This window comes from Peromyscus leucopus, chromosome 3 (assembly GCF_004664715.2).
Source record: "Peromyscus leucopus breed LL Stock chromosome 3, UCI_PerLeu_2.1, whole genome shotgun sequence".
Classification (NCBI taxonomy): Eukaryota; Metazoa; Chordata; class Mammalia; order Rodentia; family Cricetidae; genus Peromyscus; species Peromyscus leucopus.
The window spans coordinates 78,233,098-78,254,177 of record NC_051065.1 but is presented as its reverse complement, the minus strand read 5'-3'; the positions used below and the strand labels follow the sequence as shown (position 1 = coordinate 78,254,177).

Below are 21,080 nucleotides of genomic sequence, written 5' to 3'. Positions count from 1 at the left end.
CTTTTTTCCTTCTACAACACTTTTTTTTTTTATAATACAGAAAAGCTTGATTTTGCTTTCAGTGTCCAACTCAAGTTCAGAACACAAGAAAGGGAAGCAACAACAGCGTTCTGCGGTGGGGGGGGGGGGGCGGCGGAGGAGCTTGGTTCTCCGCTCTAGTCAGCTATGCGAACCTCGGTATTCTGCTCAGCTCAGAAAGAAGAAGTGGAGATGTGTTAAGCAACACAAAGACTGTCTGGAAGCGTGTGCATGTGCGTGTGTGATGGGAGAAGGGTTTGTCAGCTGGAGCTCCAAGCAGCCAGAAGTCGGAAAGGTAAGAGGTGTGCAAAATCGGCCTATCCCTGGGGGCGGAGGAAGAAACTGCCTCTGAAGGTCCCGGAGGGTGAATCCCACAGGCGTTATCTCCCAAGTCTGTATGTGGGTCTCTACAGTAAGCCACATTTCAAGAGCCAAAACAACTCTAGGCAGCTGGTTTTCGACGGTTGGGGATATTTATTCCTTGCTCCACAGATGGGAGAAAAAAAAAAAAAAAAATCAGCGCCTGGCAGCTGCTGATTGGTGGAAAAGAAAATGGTGATAGTGGAGTCGGAAAGAGGATTTGCTGAGGCTCCCCTTGCCTTCTCGACCTGTAACTCTTCCTTAGTTCGTCTCCTCTTCACACTCAAAACCCTTTGAGGTCCTTGCAGGCTTAAAAGCAAATGGAAATCTCAGACTGTGTGAACAAAAGCAAGCCAAAGGGTGTGTACTCCCTCCCCTGGGTCTGGCTCCGCACACAGGCAGCCTCAGGCGGTCCGCGTCCCAGCTCATCCCAGAGGAGGGTCGCCGAGAGGAACCTGGAACAGGCGGAGGCAGGGAAGGGGGTTGATGGGCAGGACAGACATCAGCCCAAGTTCACCCTCGATAGAGCCCAGGGTCCCTGAACTTGAGGTGGAGCTCAGCCACGCTCTCTTCCCTCCTCCTGGGGAGCACGCTCCTCGTACCCACAGCCCTCCCGCATCTCCATCCCATCCCTCCCCAGGAAAGGGGCGAAGGCACGAGGCAGGCGAGGGGCGGGGAGAGGCGCTGACAAATCAGCTGCGGGGGCGACGTGGAGGAGCCCGGGAGCCAGAGCGCCCAGCAGCAGACGGCAGGAGACCAGCAAGTGCTGCCCCTGCCCCTCGGTCCAGAGCCTTCCTTTCACTGCTATTGAATTTAAAATCAGGGGTTTGTTCGAAAGAGGAGGAATCGGAATTGTGAGGAAGCCAAGGGTGCCGGTAAGTACCTGTAGATCTCACAGCTCTGGGGATCCCGGAGAGCCCTGGCTAAGGGGAGTCTGGACGCCTGGAGGAGATCAGCCGCTGCTACCTAGGCGGTGGGAACGCGGCCAGCGCGAGGAAAGTACATTACTTGGCTTTCTTCCGGTTGGAGACGGGCCCTTCCATCCCCGCAAAGCCCGAGGGAAAGGCCAGGCTGCCTGTGGCATCTGCTTTTTCGAGAGGAAACACTAGGGTGTTTCGTGCTGAGTCCTGGGTCCTGGAAGCTGGGTGCTGTGCGTTGGGAGAAACATGAGCATCTAACTTTCACCCCCTACTCCGGGAGCGTTCTAGCTTTTATCTGTGGAGTAAGGAGGCTGCATTTGGCCAGTGATTGATAGACGTGCGAGGACACTTGGCAACAGGTGATAAGGGGTTAATGAGCACGGGGTGCGGGGTCTTCTAGCAGATTCCAGTTGAGGATAGTGCCCCTAGGGTGAGTGGCGCTGAAGTGAGACTGCTTGAGTGTATGGACAGCGCCTGCTCAGGGCAGATAGCAGACTGGAGAGCTGGTGGTGGGTGGAAGGTCTTGCCAGATTAGAAAGGCTGGGCTGCTGGCAGTTGGCCCACTGTTCCCTTCATCTTGAAGTGAGCAGTTCGCCTCCCTCTGCTCCCCAAAGACTAACCAGTTAGTAACACCCTCTGGATCCTTTTGACTCTTGCCTCGGACTTCAGCTTTCCCCCACCCCACCCCCCCCCCCACACACCATCTTGTTTTCTAGATAGGCTTTTTACTTAGAATGCCACTTCTGGGACACGGGGATTTGATGGGTTAGAGGTCATTCATCATCCAATGTAACTCCACTCCTCAACTGCTGTAAGAACTGCCAGGTGATCCATCTGGATCTCCCCCATCCTTAAGTCACTTGACTTTTCTTAGATTTGAGTGAAATGGCTGACAAGTAACACCATGCCCAGTCCTAAAAAAACAAAACAAAACAAAACAAAAACCAAACAAACAAAAACAAAACAAAACAAAAAACCCAAACCAAAAAACAAATGTAAGTGTACTTACACAGGTATGGGGGAGGGGGTGGTCCCTATTGATTTTTCAGTGATTTCTTTCTCGATTTTTTTTTTATTCTTCCCACTCTAGCTGCTTTAGTCTTGTTTTCTTTTACCCAAATTTTTAATTGAAAATGTATTGTGTATTTTCTAGTGTGGAGGAAGATACGTCTTTAAACCATGGATGTGTTCATGAAAGGACTTTCCAAGGCCAAGGAAGGAGTTGTGGCTGCGGCTGAAAAAACCAAGCAGGGTGTGGCAGAAGCAGCAGGAAAGACAAAAGAGGGAGTCCTCTATGTAGGTAGGTAGTGACATTGTGACTGATGAGCTGGGATGGCTAATAACTCAGTGCCGGTGTGTGGTGTCTGATTCATGTACATCACTGCGTCTCAGGAGTGTGACAGGTATGTGGAGGTGAGAGAATGTGAACCTGCTGATTAGATCTCAGAAACAAATGGGAACAATGTTTTCTTTCCTTAGAGTACTTAATTTTGTTACTTAGGGTTTTTACGTCAGTTTTCAATGTTCCTGTGTGTGATTACATTGGAATTTTTAGAGCTGGAAACCCATGAAAAAATAGCTAAGACTATGCTCATGAATCAAACCCTTTCACAGCACCAAGCATGGTGACTCCTGCCTGCAATCTCAAAATTGGGGAAGTGAAGGCCCAAGGATCAGGGGTTGAAAGTCATCTTCAGGTACATAGTGAAGTCAGGGTCAGTCTGGGCTGTGTGAAATCCTATCACAAAAGAAAACAAGGAGCTCCAAAGACTCATGGGGCTTTGGCTTCTTTCATCATCATTGAAGATAATACCTCCTAATTTCAATGAACTATAATTTTAAAATAAGACTTTAGTGTGACTGTATTTAATATCTGTGAAAATACACCTACTTTGGCTCTCAAATAGAGAAAAGGAAAATGTCTTCAGTGGATCTCCCTTTAGAGATGAAGCTCAAGGAACCTCAGAAGTTTTTTTTTTTTTTTTTTTTTTTTTTTTTTTTTTTTTTTTTGTGTGTGTGTGTGTGTGTGTATGTGTGTGTGCAGTCACGTGCCAGGAACAATAAGAGGTTGGCACTTGGTGCCTTTTGTGCCTAAGTGTATACCTTGAAACAGAGGTCAACACTCTCTTTTCTGTGTCTTCCCCTGCGGTAAATTGAGTGCAATCTTAGACACACTTCCAACACTTTGGGGGAAGGAAATGACACACATGTACACACGTTCATCTGCAGCAGGGAGACAGGTGCACCCGGGAGCCCAGATGTGTGACGCACCTGCCCCTCTTGGCGTCTCTGAGCTTTCTCACCTTCTCTGGGGACATCTATCTTGGTAGAAGGCCCAGGGTCAGCATTCAAATGGGTCAATATTCAATGGAGTCAGAGCAGACCAGGTGGCAGAAATGCCAGTGAGGCCACACTGAGAAATGTCAAGAGAAGGGAGCTGTGCTGAGCCTCCAGCAGATGGGTGGGAAAGTTTACACTTGGGAACACTTTTATGAATGCTTCTCCTCAAAGTCTCTAGCAGATCACCTTTGCTCATTCTCCATACATTATTTTTATGCTGACTTCACTCTTTTTCTACCTTGAAACATTTTTTCAGAAAGTCTTGAGATGAATATTACAAGAGAAAGGTGTGAGTTAAGTGCTTCTTTTGTGAACAGTCAAGTATAATGTTTTAGATAGAATTCAAAATATGAAATCAGTTATTTGTAGATTTTTTTTGGGGGGAGGCTCAAGGATCCCACATTCAGCCATTATAGGCTCATGACTAAATTTTTTACTTTTTACTTTAGTTACTTAATAAATACATCTTTCTTTCTTTTAGGCTACTAATTTTCTTTTTTGTTGTTGTTGTTTTTGTTTTTTCTCTTTTGATGCTTTTTTTTTTTGAGACAGGGTTTCTCTTTGTAGCTCTGACTGTCATAAAGCTTGCTTTATAGACCAGGTTGGCCTCAAACTCACAGAGATCTGGCTGCCTCTGCCTCCCAAGTGTTGGGATTAAAGGCATGTGCCACCATTGCTTGGCTGGACCATTAATTTTAAGGGAATCTAGAAGTTTATTACTCTATCCAGATAATAAACAGAGTTTATCAAGTAGAACACCTATGTATTTTATTGTTAATTGTTGATTGCATTTTTCAAAGATTCATTCTGTTGTTTGCTGTGAGGCAATTATATAAAAAGTGTAATTTTTCAATATGTCTAATGCTATTAAAATTATCAACATCTGTTATTGCATTTAACACACATATAATTAATCAATTGCTTATTATGTTCTGGAGTCTAATTAAAAGCTGAACACATGCATAGAATTTAGGATGAAAAGTGAGGTGCGAAGATAAGAATTATAGTTCAGACTTTGGTCAACTTTTGTTAACGTTCAAACTTATTTTAGCAAATATGTTTCATATAATCAGCTCTGCTGTTGAAGTGTGAAAATAACCATATGAAGTAACCAGTGTGGCACTGTTTCTGTTTTTTATTTACCAAAATGATAAGCTGGAGTTAACTTGGAGGCTATGGAAAAGTGAAAGGAAATTGGGCAATGGCCTTATTATCATAAAAACCTAAATTTAATCCAAGCTACATCACTTCTACCTTTAGGATCTTAAGGAGGTCACTTAATATCTCTGGACTTACTTCCCTTTTCCACAAACATATATAGTTCAGAAAAATGCAATTGCTTTGTAGAGCTTCTGTGGAAATGTGTTAACTGAGTGAACTTCCATATTTAGGAACTTTCACTTTTATCAGATAAGCTGTTCAACTCAACAATTACTTTGCCAACATGAATTCTTCTTATTTTTCATCTAATATATAAGACTATTACCAATAATTAGCCTGAAGGCTTAGAAATAATCTGGGCTGGAATTATGGCTCAGTGGCACAAAGTTTGTCTGTGTGCATGTAACACTGGGTTCGATCTCTGTACCAGAAAATCAAAAGATTTAAAAAAAAAAAAGATTAGAAGTAATCAAAGAAAAACTTAAATTTCACTGATGGCTGAAAGGGCTCGGCAGACGCCTCATCTCATCCACTTATAACAAGTGCTTTGGACAGCTGCCTTTTAAGTTATTGAAGAACTAGCTGCCACAGTAGCCAATGTGCTGTTTCCCTTTGTGATAGTTGTATGAAAATTTCGATTAACATATTTCAGTTTTATAAACAACAATCTCAATCACAGGACATATAATCATAAATCAAGATTAAAGTCAAATTTTTTCTTCCCATAATGTTAGTTTTGTAGCATTAAGTTGAAGAAAAATCACCCTCAAATTCTGTTTTACTGCTTGAGGAGCGGCTGTGGCCATGTATCCAACTCTTAAGTCTCACATGTGAGGCTTATTACAGGCAGTGAGAGAGTTAACATAGGAAACAATGTTACAGCAGGGTCCTCAAGCCCTCCCTCTCCCGTCTACACCCTTGTGACATCTGAAAAAACAAGACAAGATTGGGGGCAGGGCACCTCATCTTAGAGAAGCCATCCTCTGTGTTGTCCCCCAGCTTCCATGTCTTGCTTCTCACTTGCCACCTACTTTTTAGCTATATATTATCACCTGCAAACTGAAGGCAAATTATCATTTATAGCTTAACTGATAACTATGAAACAAAGATGAGGTATTTTTTGAGATACAGCAGCTTCATCAGAGTCTCATTTGTCTTTCGTTAAAAAGGCATTCCATGATTTATCAAATGTCAACTTCTCCCGACTGCTGAGGCGGAGCAGATAGACTTGGGTGAGCGGTGAGCACGTCTATCTGTTAGTCATGGTCTGAAAGGCTGTAGTGAAGGGGAAGGATACAGAAGAGAACCCTTCCCTTGCACAAGTTGTGCGACTACTTGTGCAGTCTACTCACCTTCCAGTTGTGACTTTAATAGCACCCACCCCGAAGAACACAATTTAAATATCTGTTTCTGCAGTGCATAAATTAAGAGCAAATTTGCAAGGTACAAACTTTACTGCTCGCTCTTCACCCTCAAAATCATCACACAAAGAACCAAGGCCCATTATAATAGGTGACTAAGTTAAATCACTTCATTCGGAATTTGTTGGTGGGTTGCCACTTTCCATCTGTTACACAATTCTCACAAACAGCAACACCTGTGGGTGTGTTGTCTGCTGTCCCCTGGCAAGGAACCTATGTGATATTTTACAGAAATGCATTCCAGAAAAAGAAAACTGACCAGCAGAGGTGAAAGCGTATCAAAGCAACAAAGTAAAAAATGCTGCCAGTAATTGCTTTGTAGAAGAAGCAGTTCACTATTCAGATTGCAGAAATGTACAACTGAATTTTAAATAATTTTGGAATTAGCAATTACCTCATATTCTGGTTAGTGTTTGTCAATTTAACAAAGAATAGCGATAGCAGATGTGGTTTTTTATTTTTTATTTTTGCAGTCCTAGATAGTATACATGCAGTTAAAGGTCTGGAGGTGAATGCGTAAGCATACACTGAGAATGAGAATGTGATATACCAGAAGCTATTGCCTCAAAGGAAGTAATGCCATCTCAATCTCATGCTAAAGGAACTGTCAGGGACAGATCATGACATGAAGCGTTGTGGTAGTTTGAATGAGAATGCTACCCAGAGGTTCATGAGCTTAGTCCCAACTGTTTAGGAAGGATTATGAGGTGTGGCCTTGTTGGAGAAGGTGTGTCACAGGGGCAGGCTATGAAGCTTCAAATACCACCCATCATTCCCAGTGTGCTCTTGGTCTGCTGATTTTGGATCAAGATGCAAGCTCTCAGTTGTTCCTGCTGCCCTGCAGTCCCTCTGCTAATGTGGACTCTAATCCACACATAGGATGAAAGAGATACCTACTCCATAAGGCATATGCAATAAGAAGAAGGCAAGCACTGTTGAAACTACTTAATACATTTTATTTTTTGCAAAAAATAAAAATTTTAATCTACAAAATGTAAGGTAAATATTAGTTTTAATATTTTATCATTTCCCAACATACGTAGAAATGACTGAGAGCGTTTAATAATTTGAATAATAGCCCTGAGCCTTACCCTGCTTATGCAGTTTACCCATTCATTATTAGGTCATGTTCTCTGCACCAGCTCTAGAGTGCCTTGCAAAATGAACAGTGCCTGTGAAATACACATAGACAGCACACATGTAAAACACTGGGGCATGCCCATTCATGCCAGCTAGTATGCCCTTCACTCTGTTCTCCTAGTTTGGTGATCTATCTTCTGGTTTCAGCTCCAGCTCTTCCTTTGTAAGTGTTGTGTGTGTAAGAACCAGAGCTCTCACCAAGTCTGGGGCTTTACTTGAACTATTTCTTGTGATTCTTTTACTAATGATGCAGATTTGATTATTCTTTAGTGAAGTGAGTGTTGAAACCTGGACTCTGTATTGGGGGTCTTTATTTTCAAGATGAAAGTTCCTACATATGCTTTTTTTTTGAAATAGGGAGTTGAATTGACCCCTTTTAAAATATAATTTTAAATATGACATATACAAATTTCACTTGAGGCTATGCTTATATTTGTTCAAAAATATTTTCTAAATGCTTTCACATACTTTTGTACATCTAATTAGATCATTTTATTGATCATATTATTCAGATTGTAGGAATGCACATCTGAAATTTAAACAATTTTGGAATTAGAAATCACATCATATGCTAGTTAATGTTTGTCAATGTGACATGAGGTAGAAATACCTGGGAATAGGATATATCACCTGAGGAAGTACCTTCATTAGATGGACCTGTGAGATTTTTGTGAGGGTATTTTCTTGATGACTAACTGATGAAGGAGGGCCCAGCCCATTGTGAGTGGCAGCACCACCCCTGGGCAGGTGGTCCTGGGTGCTATAAGAAAACAGGCATGGAGAGGAAGCCAGTAAGCATTGTTCCTCCAAGGCCGCTGCATCAGTTCCTGCCTCCAGGTTCTTGCCATGCTTGAGTTTCTACTTTTGGTTTCCCTAGATGATGCACTTCTAAACTGCAAGCTGAAATAAACACCCCCTTTCCACATGTTGCATTTGGCCATGGTGTTTATTCCAAAATAGAAGAATTTGATTTGTACAAGAATCACAGAGTTCATTACAAATGTTAATATCTGTACTTTATATTTACTCTGCACTTGGCCTCTAGGAAGATATATTTATGATATGGTTTTGTTCTAGTTTTTTTTTCTAATTATTTCTTATACACTTAGCCAGAATTTTTTTCTAAATAGTGCTTTTTAAAAATACAAATTGTTAGATTTTTTTCCATGCACAGACCTAAATCTTTTTCAGTCTGTATGTCCTTATTTTCTCTTATCCTTCACATTCTTCTGTGTCTAGATAATATTATGATAGTCAATGTTCCTCTCTCCCCATCTTTCTTCTTTTCTTTCTTCTTTTCTTTTTTGTTGTCTTGTTAATGCTGAGGATCAAAATCAGGGCCTTGGACGTCTGGAAATATTTGTGTACAAGAATTATGTCTTCAGCCCTATAGGATAACTTGCACTTAAAATTTGTAATATATATATATATATATATATATTATATATATATATATTGTATATATGTGTATATATAAATTGTGGGTATTAATTGCACAAAGTGAAAGGTTTCATTATGATTCTCCCACACATGCATTTATTATACAGGGGTTGTATACACCCTTCTATTGCTCAGTTTTTTTTATTGTTTGTAGAGACAATCCTTTTAATATTCCTTTCTTATTACTGCTGTTTTATTTTCATTGTGTATACTCATTGTTCATGGTACTGTTCCATAAGGACATTTTAATATAAGTATGTACAATATAATTATTCACAATGCATATATTCACTTTGACCCTAAACCCTCCTCTACTATTCTTTCTCTCCCTTGCCCTTCTTTTCCACATCTTTAGTAGTGCTCTGTTACTTTTGCATTCCTTTTTTAATCACTCTATATGGCACATGAGAGAAAAAAATGATGCCATATTTATCTTTGTGAACTGGCTCATTTCACTTAACATAATGACCCATCCATTTTCCTACACATATCATCATTTCATTCTTCATTATGACTGAGTAAAAATGAATTATGAATTGTGCATGGAGAATTCTCTGCCACTTCTGTGTAAATACCAGAGCCAGCATACAATAATGATATACTGCATACCCAGGTTTATTTGTCCATTCAACCCTGGAACATTACGAAATCAGCCCAGCTACTCAGCTACTCACCAATGGATGAATGGAAGAAGAGACTCTGGTATATATATACCAATTTTTCAAATCAACCTCAAGTCTCCAAAAATCATTAATTCAAAAGGTGTGAATTATACTGAAGAAACTTAGCATTAGAGAGGTTATGATTAAAATGCTTTACAAACAATTTTAGTAACATGTGCAATCATTATTTGTTTAGTAATGACAAAGAGATTCTTATCTTACATACAGACATTGTGCCTATATCATGCTATTACTTAATATTAGACACATCACTTAATCATGGTTTTTAATTTCCTTATGTATGAAATGGACATTGAATGGCTGTTTTAGAGATTAGATGAAGTGAACCTGTAGCAGAGGTTGGGCAGACACTAGTACCTTCTTTCCTTCTGTTTGTGTGTTGTGGCCTGGCCAGTCTCTATTCTGCTGTGCTTCTGCAGCGTGTGCAGGGCTGCCCACAGAGTCTTCCTAAGCCCCATGATATCTCACCCTTTGGTAAGTCGATATATGAAGTATCAAGCAAGGGTTAGATAAAAAGCCATGATGCTTTGTGAAAATCTTGTTTTTATTTTTATTTTTTTGAAAATTAAGTTTACATTTATCTGACACATGAAGGCACAAAATGTTTACCTATCAGTGAGGCTCCTTGTGATGTTTCCATACATGTTTACAGTGTGGTCAGATTAGACATCTCTGTCACCTCAAATACTTGTCAGATATTGGTGGGCATGGTGGCACACATCTTTAATCCCAGCACGTGGGAGGCTGAGGCAGGCAGATCTCTTAGGTCAAGGCCAGCCTGGTCTACAGATGGAGTTCTAGGACAGCCAGGGCTATGCAGAGAAATCCTGTCTCAAAACAACAACAACAACAACAAAAACAAACAAACAAACAAAATACTTGTCAGATATTTATGACAAGCATCATTAAACTCTCTTGTAGCTTTATGAGTTACACAGTGCCCTGTTGCTGCCTATGAGCACCCCACTGGAACAGCACAGGAGTTTCATACTGCTGACTAACTCAATTTGCTGCACGTTAATTATACTCTCTAGCCTTCCCTGCTGAACTCACCTGGAGAGGCCCCTGCTAGTTTTCCTATGTTCTGGTGGTTCGATCTTCCCAGTTCAGTGGGTTTTGTGTGTGCTTGGTTTTGCTTGTCTTTTGAGGTTATCTTTGTACATGAACTTTTAAATATTGAGATATTTTAATTGGCTGACTTGAAATCAAAGGACAGTTTAAGATTTACGCATTCAATTTCTTTGTTTTTCAGGTTCCAAAACTAAGGAGGGAGTGGTTCATGGAGTCACCACAGGTACGTTTCATTGGCTTTTATCCAGGGGTGATACACAAAATGCCCTCTAGGCCAACTGCACCTTATGCTTATGGTTCAAAGTACAGCTGTCAAAACCACTGTCTGCAGAGGAACGTTGGCCAGTTTATTTTTTAGTGTATCAATTTTTTTATTTATTTTGGTTTGTTGAGACTGAGTCTTGCTATGTAGGCCAGACTGGGTTCTGCTTCAACCTTCTAAGTATTGGGATCACAGCCATGTGCCAATGTACCTTGCATACTAGCCTTGTTTAAATCTTATTGTTTATGAAGTATTTTTAAATAGGCAAATATGGATTAAAGACTTATAGCCCAAAAGTCTAATGGTGAAGAATAATGGCTTTAAATTTGCCAGCCGTATTTAATCCTAATGGTTTGGTATTTGGGTATTTGGCTAAAACAAAACAAAACAAGACAAAACACACAAATAGCAAAATAAATAAAATGTAATAATATTATTGTTTCTTTAAATGTTTTATATAAATATTTTCCAGTGTTTGGTATTTGGACCGTAAATTAAACTGATTATAACCTTTCATCTGATTAAGAGTTCTTTTTAGAAAATATCATTAGGAGTATGTTATTTAAAAAAATATAGTTTTTATTGTATTTATGTCCACTTGGCCTAATTGCAGAAAGAATTTCCATAACCCTAAAATGAGAGTTACAATAAAGAACAAGAATGAAAAGATGCTGTGGCAATCGTAGGAGGATGAGTAATAAAAGACTAGGAAAACAAAAGAGAAAACAAATATAATCAAGTTGCCACAGCTTGGCTGCAGCCAAACTTCCTAATGTACATTCATCATGCATCAGACTTCCCATGGTGAGAACAGACCTGTCAGAATGTAATTGATCGGGAAGCCTTGGCCATGATAAAACCATGCAGCATAGCAAGCGCCCATCAACAACCTACAAAACAGAAACAGGGAAAATGTTACTCTTACTTCAGTATGGGAAATATGCAAGTGCCAGAGTCAGGGCTTGATTCAGATTTTTGTTTATTCTTCATTGCTGCCTGGTTTTCTGCTGGCATCCTGTCTTTCCCTGGATTTAATTTTCTCATCTATGAACGACCTTGAAAACTGAAAACAAATCCATTGTATTATACAGGGACAACTGGCATCTCCCAGCGACCCTTTCCTGAGCAACTTTGGCCAGCAGAGGAAGAAAATAGCTTCATCCCTTTTAGTACAAGGTTCTGATAAAGAATGAGGCCTCAAAGTAAAAATCAAAGCCCAGGACCACAGGCTCGAAGCTCACAGTGCTGATGCCTTCTTCTCTCTGCTGCTGGCCAACAGGAAGTGCAGATAGTGAGACAAATAAGTAGGCTTCTTGGTCTCTGGAGGCTGAAAGAAAGGCAAACTTAAACATGAATGTAATAAGACACAGAGATTAGACAGGTGGAGAGTATCAGGAAGAGTCCTCACCTTAGAGTAATGGTTTTCACTTTTGATAGTTGAGGGAGAAGCCACATTGTTCACAGCACAGGTAGTCAAAGGGTACAGGTAGCCAAGGGGAGAGGTTTAGAGTCTTCTGTGGGGACAGGCTGCAGCGCTCTCTGTAGACAAGTTTGGAAATGTTTACTGTCCTCTTGAATAGTAGGATGTAGAACAGGAGGTTGTTTTTTTTTTTTTTTTTTCTGTGTGTGAAAGAGAATGGGGGCAGGTGGAGCAAGAAAGAGGGAGGAAAGGAGGGAGGGAGGGAGGGAAGGAGAGAGGGAAGGTGTGTTTATGCAATAGACAATATTTTGCAAATATTTTCTAAAGAATAATAGTCAGCAAACTTATGTTTCCATAGTTTTACAATGTTTAAAGTTTTTATATACTGTAGTTTTGCTTTAGTCTACTAAAGAATTTGAGATGCCTCACAATAAATAAACACACATAATATCCTATAATCCAGGGATCTTGAAACGTTCACTAATGAAACTTCCTTTCAATGCTTACTGTATCATATGAATCTAGTGTTTCACTAAGCACTCTGAGAGACACTGTTAGGCAGCAAGAACATAGTGATGCGAGTATAGGCAACATGGGCTGCCATTCCAGCAGTTAAGAACTTTGGCAGCAGTATAATATCAAACATGCTATCACAGTTAGTCTGGCTATGAATAAATGCATTGTCAAAAAGAGGCCACAGAAAGTACCATTCCTCCCCACTGCATATAAATAAATTGCTTAATTTATTGAGTCGTATTATTTAATATAAAACCCAAATTTCTATTACAGGGACAAATGCTCTGGTAATCACCTCAATATGAGAATAGAGGGAGAGTTGGTGGTTTATTGTGCTGGATATAAAATGCACATTACAGGTGCATCATACCTGCTCAGTAAATGTTTCCATTATTGTTAGTAATATTTATACAAAGAAGCAAGAGACTCTCCTACAGCTTACACCATTACCTACCACTAGTGGCTGGTTTTATGTGTCATCTTGATACAAGTTAGAGTCATGAGAGAGCAAGGACCCTCATTGAGGAAATGCCTCCATGACATCCAGCTGTAAAACATTTTCTCAGTTAGTGGTCAAGGGGGGAGGGCCCAGGCCATTGTGGGTGGTGTTATCCCTAGGCTGCTGGTCCTGGGTTCTATAAAAGAACAGGCTGAGCAAGCCATGAGAAGCAAGCCAGTAAACAGCACCCCTCCATGACCTCTGCATCAGCTCCTGCCTCTATGATCCTGTCCTGTTTGAGTTCCTGTCCTGAGTTCCTTCAGTGGTAAATAGCAATGTGAAACTGTAAGCTTAATAAACCCTTTCCTCCCCAACTTGCTTTATGGTCATGGTGTTTCATTGCAGCAATGGAAACTCTAACTAAGACAGTAGGAAAATACTCTTTTGATCCTTATTATAAGGTCTTTAGCTACAAAATAAATGTTATTTATTGAATGAAGAAAGCGCAAGTAAGTTTGTCTCCTTTAGTTTTCTAAGGCAGTGTCAATGAATAGATAAACAGTGTAAAGGTCTTAAAGGCAAAATATAGTCCTACAGATGTTTATATTCATATCTTTATAAGCAAGCATATCTGTATCACTATCCCAAGCTGTCATTTTATAATGTCATTTATTTATTATTACGATAAAACAGAAAAATGGGAATCATGCAAAAATTACACTTACTGTACAATTTTTGTGTTTTAAAAACAGCAAGAATAAAATTGATATTTATATAAAGAAGTGTGTACAAAAAGTAAATTTTATGGCTGGCAGAAAATATGAATATGTAAAAAGGCAAAACCTATTTTGCCTTGCTTTGAGATGTTTTTATAACAAGAAAATGTTAATCTCAAGCAAAACTTTTTATCGTATTCTTGGAAGAAAAAAATAACAACCTGAAACAGAATTCAGTATGATTCCAGCAACATTTAAAAGCAAATTTTCTAACATTGCTTTGCTCTGGCTTTTAAAATTATACCGTGGATACCCGGTGCTCTTCAGAAAGCATACAGAATGGCAGGGAGTCCATAGGCAGACTTCCGGAGCTCAAACTTGAAAGGCAGCTATGGAGTCACTTTTGTGAATGCTGGTTGCCGTCTCCATGACCTTCAGGCTTCCCTACACTGCCTGACCTAAGGGGTAAGGCAGTGCCATTACAAGCCAACCTAACTTCAATTTACAGAACTTGTCCCTTCCAAATTAATTTTCTTTGCCCACATTATTGAACTACTAGCCTTTCTGGCTGATGATGTGAAATCTGTATAAGTGCAGTAGCCATGTGAATTGCTGATGTGGTGTGATTCCTCTCCACAGGGTATGAGGACACAGGCTTCTCAGGAGAGCACGAAGAAAAACAAGCATAAAATTTGCTTAGGAGAGAAAACACAGGGAGTGTATGAACTCAAACAACTGAAATTTAGGGCAACAGCAAAAAAAAAAAAAAAAAAAAAACCGCACCCCCCCCCCAAAAAAAAAAAACAAAAAAAAAAAACAAATGTAGAGTAAATGAAAGGCAAGCATGACATCCGTGCGGATGAGAGCTGGAAGACATCAGGCTGTGTGAATATAGAATGTAGACGTTCGGTTGCAGACATGCTCTTTTACTTATTTAACTTAGAATTATTTAACAAGTGGGGTCTCATGTTCATCTTGCATGGAACTCTGGAGTTAGTGGAAAGATATTTCCTTTTGAGTTTCTGTTATATACATACATGGAATTGGTTAAGAATGACTGGCTTAGCAATTACGCATACTTCTAGGATGGCAGGGAGAATTTGTATGAAAATAAATCTGCTAATAAATCCCAACTGAACTATTTTGTAGTATCTTCTCTGAATTTTAACCTGTTTAAAAAACATATTAAAGAGCTCTATTTTTTCATGGAAATAAAATATAAGTATGCTCAGTAAATCTCTTCATTTTCTCACTTACTAAAATTCTAGCTTCTCTGCTTCCATTAAAGTGGCTGAAATTTTGTCTTAACATTTTTGTTTGGCTGGAGAGTTGCCTCAGTGTTGAAGAGCACTTGCTGCTCTTCCAGAGGACCAGAATTATGTTCTCAGCACCCATGCTGGGAAGCCTTCATCCTCCTATAACTCCAGCCCCAGGGGATCTGACTGCACATTCTGGCATCCTTGTGCACCTGCATACCTGTGCACTATCTACCTGCTCCCACCAGACACAAATACACTTAATTAAAACAACAATCTTTTAAAAGAAGCAACTTTTTCCTCTACTATGTCTTCTTCTATCACCTATCGCCAAAACATCTGAGGAGTGTGTATGAGCATGTAGGGCCTCCTTTTCAGAGATGCTTAAAGGCAAGACTTGCTTTATATTTCAACTACTTTTGAGTTGCACACCTATAATGAGACGTCTTGGCAGTGGGACCTAAGTCTAAACATGAAATTCACTTATATTACATATACCCTGTACATACTGTCTGAAGGCCATGTCATACTCTAATTTAGAATCATTCTGAGCATGTAACAAAGTTCATGGTGTGAAACTTTGTGCTAGTATCACATTGGTGGTGCTCCAAAGTTAAGAATTTAGGAACATTTTGAATTTTTTACATTCAAGTAGTGATACTAAATGTGTGAGAAGTGTTTACTGAGAAGGGATCACAGATGTGAACTTGGTAAATGAGACCAAAAGAGTTGGCATTGTACCTGAAATAATGCTGAGATGCTCAGACAACTTGGCACTGTACCTAGTGTGTTGTTTTCTGTCCATTTGCCTCTATGCAAACCAAATCTTGTTTGAACTGTGTTATAACTACACTCTCCATATTTTCTAATCTATGCATAATGATAACTCAGATCCAGTGTTTGGCTGAAACATGTCGCTTCTTGGTGTCTTGTTTCCCCAGACTCTTGTTGTCTATGGCATATGTGTCTCTAGAAATCGACAGCTGCTGGAACTGGGATTTTTTAAAGTCTGCCCTACCACCATCTTTTAATATGCTGTTGCTCTTGATTTTCTTAAGTGGCTGAGAAGACCAAAGAGCAAGTGACAAATGTTGGAGGGGCAGTGGTAACTGGTGTGACAGCCGTCGCCCAGAAGACAGTGGAGGGAGCTGGGAACATTGCTGCTGCCACTGGTTTCGTCAAGAAGGACCAGCTGGGCAAGGTAAGGCTGCCTGTTATATATTACAGTGATTAAACCTTGGATACCATGATCCCTCTAATGCATCAGAAAGCAGCCACAAGATGTACACTGCAGGAAGGACTTTTATAGAGCTCTTATTTTGACAAACTGTTAACCCTGGGGAAGGAATGCCATGCACACTGTACAATATTCCTGATTGTTTTAAGTTCTGGAAGAAAACTACAGAAGTGAACAATATCATAAGTGCTAAAGAATTGGTGACATTTCAAGAAAGAATGGCTACTTTCACATGAATGGTCGGTCTGGAATTCCTCTTTGTGGAAATAGCAACTTGTTTCTGTGCTAATTCTTGAATTTCTAGAATGAAGATCTTTAATTTGATTTCTTTGTAATGACACAATCTCTTACTAAATGACATATTTGCATATCAGATATTAACCCATTACCAAATACATGCTTTTGCAAACTTAGAGACTTAAGGTGTATACCAAACGCAGATCATGGTTTCATATGGTGATTCTTACATTTCCAGAATTTTAAATTTGCTTCTGGATAAATATGGGGCTCCAGTGACATATTCAAGGTATAACAATGGAGTCTCTATCAGAAAAACACAAGAACCAAAATACCAAAGGACAAAAAGAAGGCCATCAACATAATCTCATTTGAAAACTATTCCCTGATTTTACAATGTAGAATTTGTACAGGGGAAGTATCAAGGTCCTTCAGCCTGTTGGAGTTTACTGGATAATTCTAGCACACATCTATCTGAACTATCACTTTCCTAACCATGTCCAATGCATAACTTCATATTGTTATATAGATTGAATTATGTACTACAGTTAGTAGGAGAATTCATTGCTTTGGATGTAGAAAGGCTGGGCAGCATGTATCATTCCATTTTCCACTTTGCTTGTATTTAACATATGCAAATGGTTCATTAAAAATACTTCCCATCAACTTGGGCTTGTTTTTTATCTTTATAAGTACCAATCCTTATTTTAATGTTCTAAAGCAGAAATCTACCAATGTTACAAAATGAAACACTTTCAGATATTTCTCTTATGGGTATTGTATGTTCTTAAAATTTTCTAGTATGAAAATGAATCCATAAACATAGAAATTGAAGTAGAAATTGAGATAAAACCCAGTGGGTTTAGGGTTAAATGGTTGATCTTCATATTATAATGGGCCATTTGCTAAGTGTGAGAGCTTGTGCTCAGTGCCTAAGGCCCTTCCATAAGTAATGAGGAAATTCTACTACTTTATCAGAAAGCTGATAAAACCCAATTTAGTGATGAAATTCTAAATATCTATAAAATCTCAAGAAATGCTCAAATAATTGCCAGTAGTTTTGACCATATTTCTTGATGCTAAACATATCCACAGTTTAAATAGAAATCATCAAATTTATTCCTAATGGAATGTGAAATATCTTATTTTATCTTTCAGATTCTAATCAAACTGATCTTGATAAAGAGAAACAAGTACTTATGTATTTATTTTATAGCCAATTGTCAGCGATCCCATTTTGCCTATTTTTAAGAAATAATGGTTATGTACAGTGTTTAAGAAACTTGGAAGCACAGGGATTTGACCAGTGGAGATCATAGACTTCTTGCTCATACAAGTGGATTAACCACACTGCCATTCTCTTGGTGTTTGGGATCCCTAGGACCAGCAACACCAGGGACAGAGGTGACAAACTTTGAATTAATCCATCATGCTTCCTGGGGATATTTGTCTCATTGCTTCCTGGGAGATGAGAGGGCAGGCACATTTCCTTCCTTCCTTCTTGTTTGTGTTTTCTTTTCTAGAACTAAGCTATAATAGTTCATTTCTTTAGGCTGTTAGTCCCTAAATTCATTTCTTTAGGACATCGCTGCTCTTGTATCTCTATCCATTTTTAATATCAGTGGAGAGATATGATTTCATATATCTAAGGTGAGATTTGCCCCCAGCTTTAATTAGGTACAATTAACTAAAGAAAATTGTATTTATGAAATATAGCACCATGTTTTAGTAAGTATACATACATCCTCAAATGATTGCCTCCGTCAATATAATTAACATAGTCAACACCTTATATGACTTTTTATCTTATTGCGGTGACAGTTTAGGTATACAACAAAACACTACTAACTGTGACAGTTGTGTTGCATATTAGGTTTCTAGGTCCTTCCCTCCCTTCCCTTCCCCCGAAATGGATCTTTATATCCTAGGACCACTATCTGGCCATATATTCCCATCTCCTAGCCCCTGATAACCACCATTCTAACCTGTTTCTATGTCCTTGAAGTTTTTAGAATAGGATAAAATAGAATGTCTTTAGATTCACACAGAAGAGAAATCACACCTTTCTGCATCTGGCTTACTTTCTATTGTATGATGTCCTCAAGGTTTAGTCATGCTATGGCAAATGCAAGGATTTCCTTCTCTGTAAAGGCCTTTTGAAGGCTGAATAGCATTTCATTTGCATACATGTGCACACACCAGTTTCTTTACCTATTCAGCTGCTGATTATTTTTTGCATGCTTTGCATATCTTGATTATTGTGAGTGGTTTATTTCTTTATACCTATGAGTATGATTGCCAAACTACATGGTAGTTATGCTTTTATTGTTTGATGAACTTGCATACTGTTTTGATAATGGCTCAATCAGTTACATTCTTAACAGCTGGAGCTCAAGAGCTTCCCTGTCTTCCCCATCATCATGATACTTGACATCTGTTTCTTAGATGGCCAGTCTAATGGATATAAGGCAATATGTCATTGTGGTTTTGAATTGAATTTTCTTAATGGTCAGCGATGAATGGTTTTCATGTACCCTTTGTCCACTTGTGTGTCTTCTTTGATAAATGTTTATCTACATAATTAATTCATTGTGAGTGTGTATGTGTGTGTGCACATGCATGTGTGGGTGTTATGTATGGTTTGCATGTGTATATGTGTATATGCATGTGAGTTTGTGTGTGTGGTACTCATGTGTGTATGGTGTATGTAGTGTATCTGTGGATTGTGTGAGTGTATGTGTGTGATATGCAAATGCACTTGTTGTACAGGCATGTACAGAGGCCATAGGTTGACATTAGGATATCTTTTTCAGTCAGTTTTCTCAGGATCTATCTGTGTCCATTTCCCAGTGTTGGGTTTGCAGATGTGCTGTGCCGTGTCTGATTTTTCATGTGGGTGCTGGAGTTCTAAATTCAGGATCCCATGTTAGTGCATCAGTCACAGTCCCCAATGAGCCAACTGTGCAGCTCCTTTTGTTCATTTTTTCTTTTGTTGAAAATAGATCTTTTTCATATGATATATCCTGAATATAGCTTCCCCTCGCCCAACTGCTCCAAGTTTCTCCCCATCTTCCTTCCCATCCACATATGCACCCTTTCTTCTATCCTTAGAAAACAAACAGGCAACTATGGAATAATAATAAAACTAGATAAAACAGAACATACAGAAGAAAAAGAGCCAAAGAAAAAGCATGAAAACGCATATGGATACAGTGACACACATATATACACACACAGGAATTCCCCCCAAACCCTCACAAAACCAGAAGCCATAATCTATACTCAAAGACCTATAACATTAAAAAAATGTCCTAACACAACATTATCAGACAAAGAACCTCTGAAGATGCCACCGAGTTCCTTGTGTATTGGTCACCGGCTGCAGGGCATGGGGCCTGCCCTTAAGAGTGAGTTTCTCCAGTGAGGCTCCTTTGGAAAAAACAAAGTTTTCATTTGCAAGTGGTTATCAACTGGAAATGGCTTCTGGCTTAGGGGTTGGAACTCTTGTCCACTTCTTGCAGTGCTGGGACTCCATCTGTGCAGGCCCTGTGCATGTGTGCTTCCTCAGACAGTGTGAGTTCATATGTGTGTCAGTCTTGCTGTGTTTAGAAGGTCTTGTTTCCATGGTGGTCTTCATCCCCTCTGGCTCTTACACTCTTTTGTTCGTTCTTAAAGCAAATGATTTACTTTCTTTCTATTGAGTAAATCAAGTTCATTTAAAAAAGTTTAACATTTGCCGGGCGGTGGGGGCACATGCCTTTAATCCTAGCACTCAGAAGGCAGAGCCAGGCAGATCTCTGTGAGTTCGAGGCCAGCCTGGGCTACAGAGTGAGTTCCAGGAAAGGCACAAAGCTACACAGAGAAACCCTGTCTCGAAAAAAGCAACAAACAAACAAACAAACAAACAAACAAAACCATTTAACACTTAATAGCCACATGGTTTGTGAACTGTTTCTGCTATTCTACACGTTACTTCGGTATTCTGAGAATTGTCTAGTTTGCAGTGGAGAAGCTGGCAGTCTGATGTTGTCTCATTTGTGTATTTTTGTAGCTTGTCGTTTTTTAGTCCCATTTAAAAAATTGATTGCTCAGAACAATGTCAAGAAAATTTCCATTATGTTTTGGTATAGTGCTTTCAAGGCTTGAATGCTGTGTTTGGGATTAAGCCCATTTTCCATTCTGTTTGTGGCTATCCAGTTTTCCAGTGATGCTGACTGAGGGTTCCCAGTGCCGCTTTCTCCACTGTGTCCTTTTGATGCACCTGGAAAGGTTGAGAGATGTCCTGTCTGTGGGTTTGTAGGTTCTCTCTCCATCACATTTGCTATGTGACTGTTTTTATGTCAATATACTATTTTTTTTGTTACTATAGCTTTGTAACAATTTTTGAAATCAGGCACTCGAATGCTTCCAGTTATGAATCTGAAATATTGCTGTGATTACATA

At 39.4% G+C, this 21,080-nt stretch overlaps 1 protein-coding gene across 3 annotated transcripts in view; it reads left to right on the top strand.

Annotated features, from left to right (window-relative positions):
* The first annotated feature begins 205 nt into the window (after positions 1-205).
* Snca (synuclein alpha) overlaps positions 206-21,080 on the top strand; it is a 104,486-nt gene continuing 83,611 nt past the window's right edge. Inside the window, exons 1-4 of one of the 3 annotated variants that reach the window (XM_028889269.2) lie at positions 206-313; positions 2,452-2,598; positions 10,736-10,777; positions 16,222-16,364. In XM_028889269.2, the coding sequence (XP_028745102.1) occupies positions 2,478-2,598; positions 10,736-10,777; positions 16,222-16,364 (306 nt within the window). In that variant the 5' untranslated portion in view covers positions 206-313; positions 2,452-2,477. Of the gene's footprint in view, positions 314-982; positions 1,254-1,896; positions 1,921-2,451; positions 2,599-10,735; positions 10,778-16,221; positions 16,365-21,080 lie in introns of those variants that run through there. The other 2 variants (XM_028889268.1, XM_037203784.1) reach the window with 2 other exon arrangements.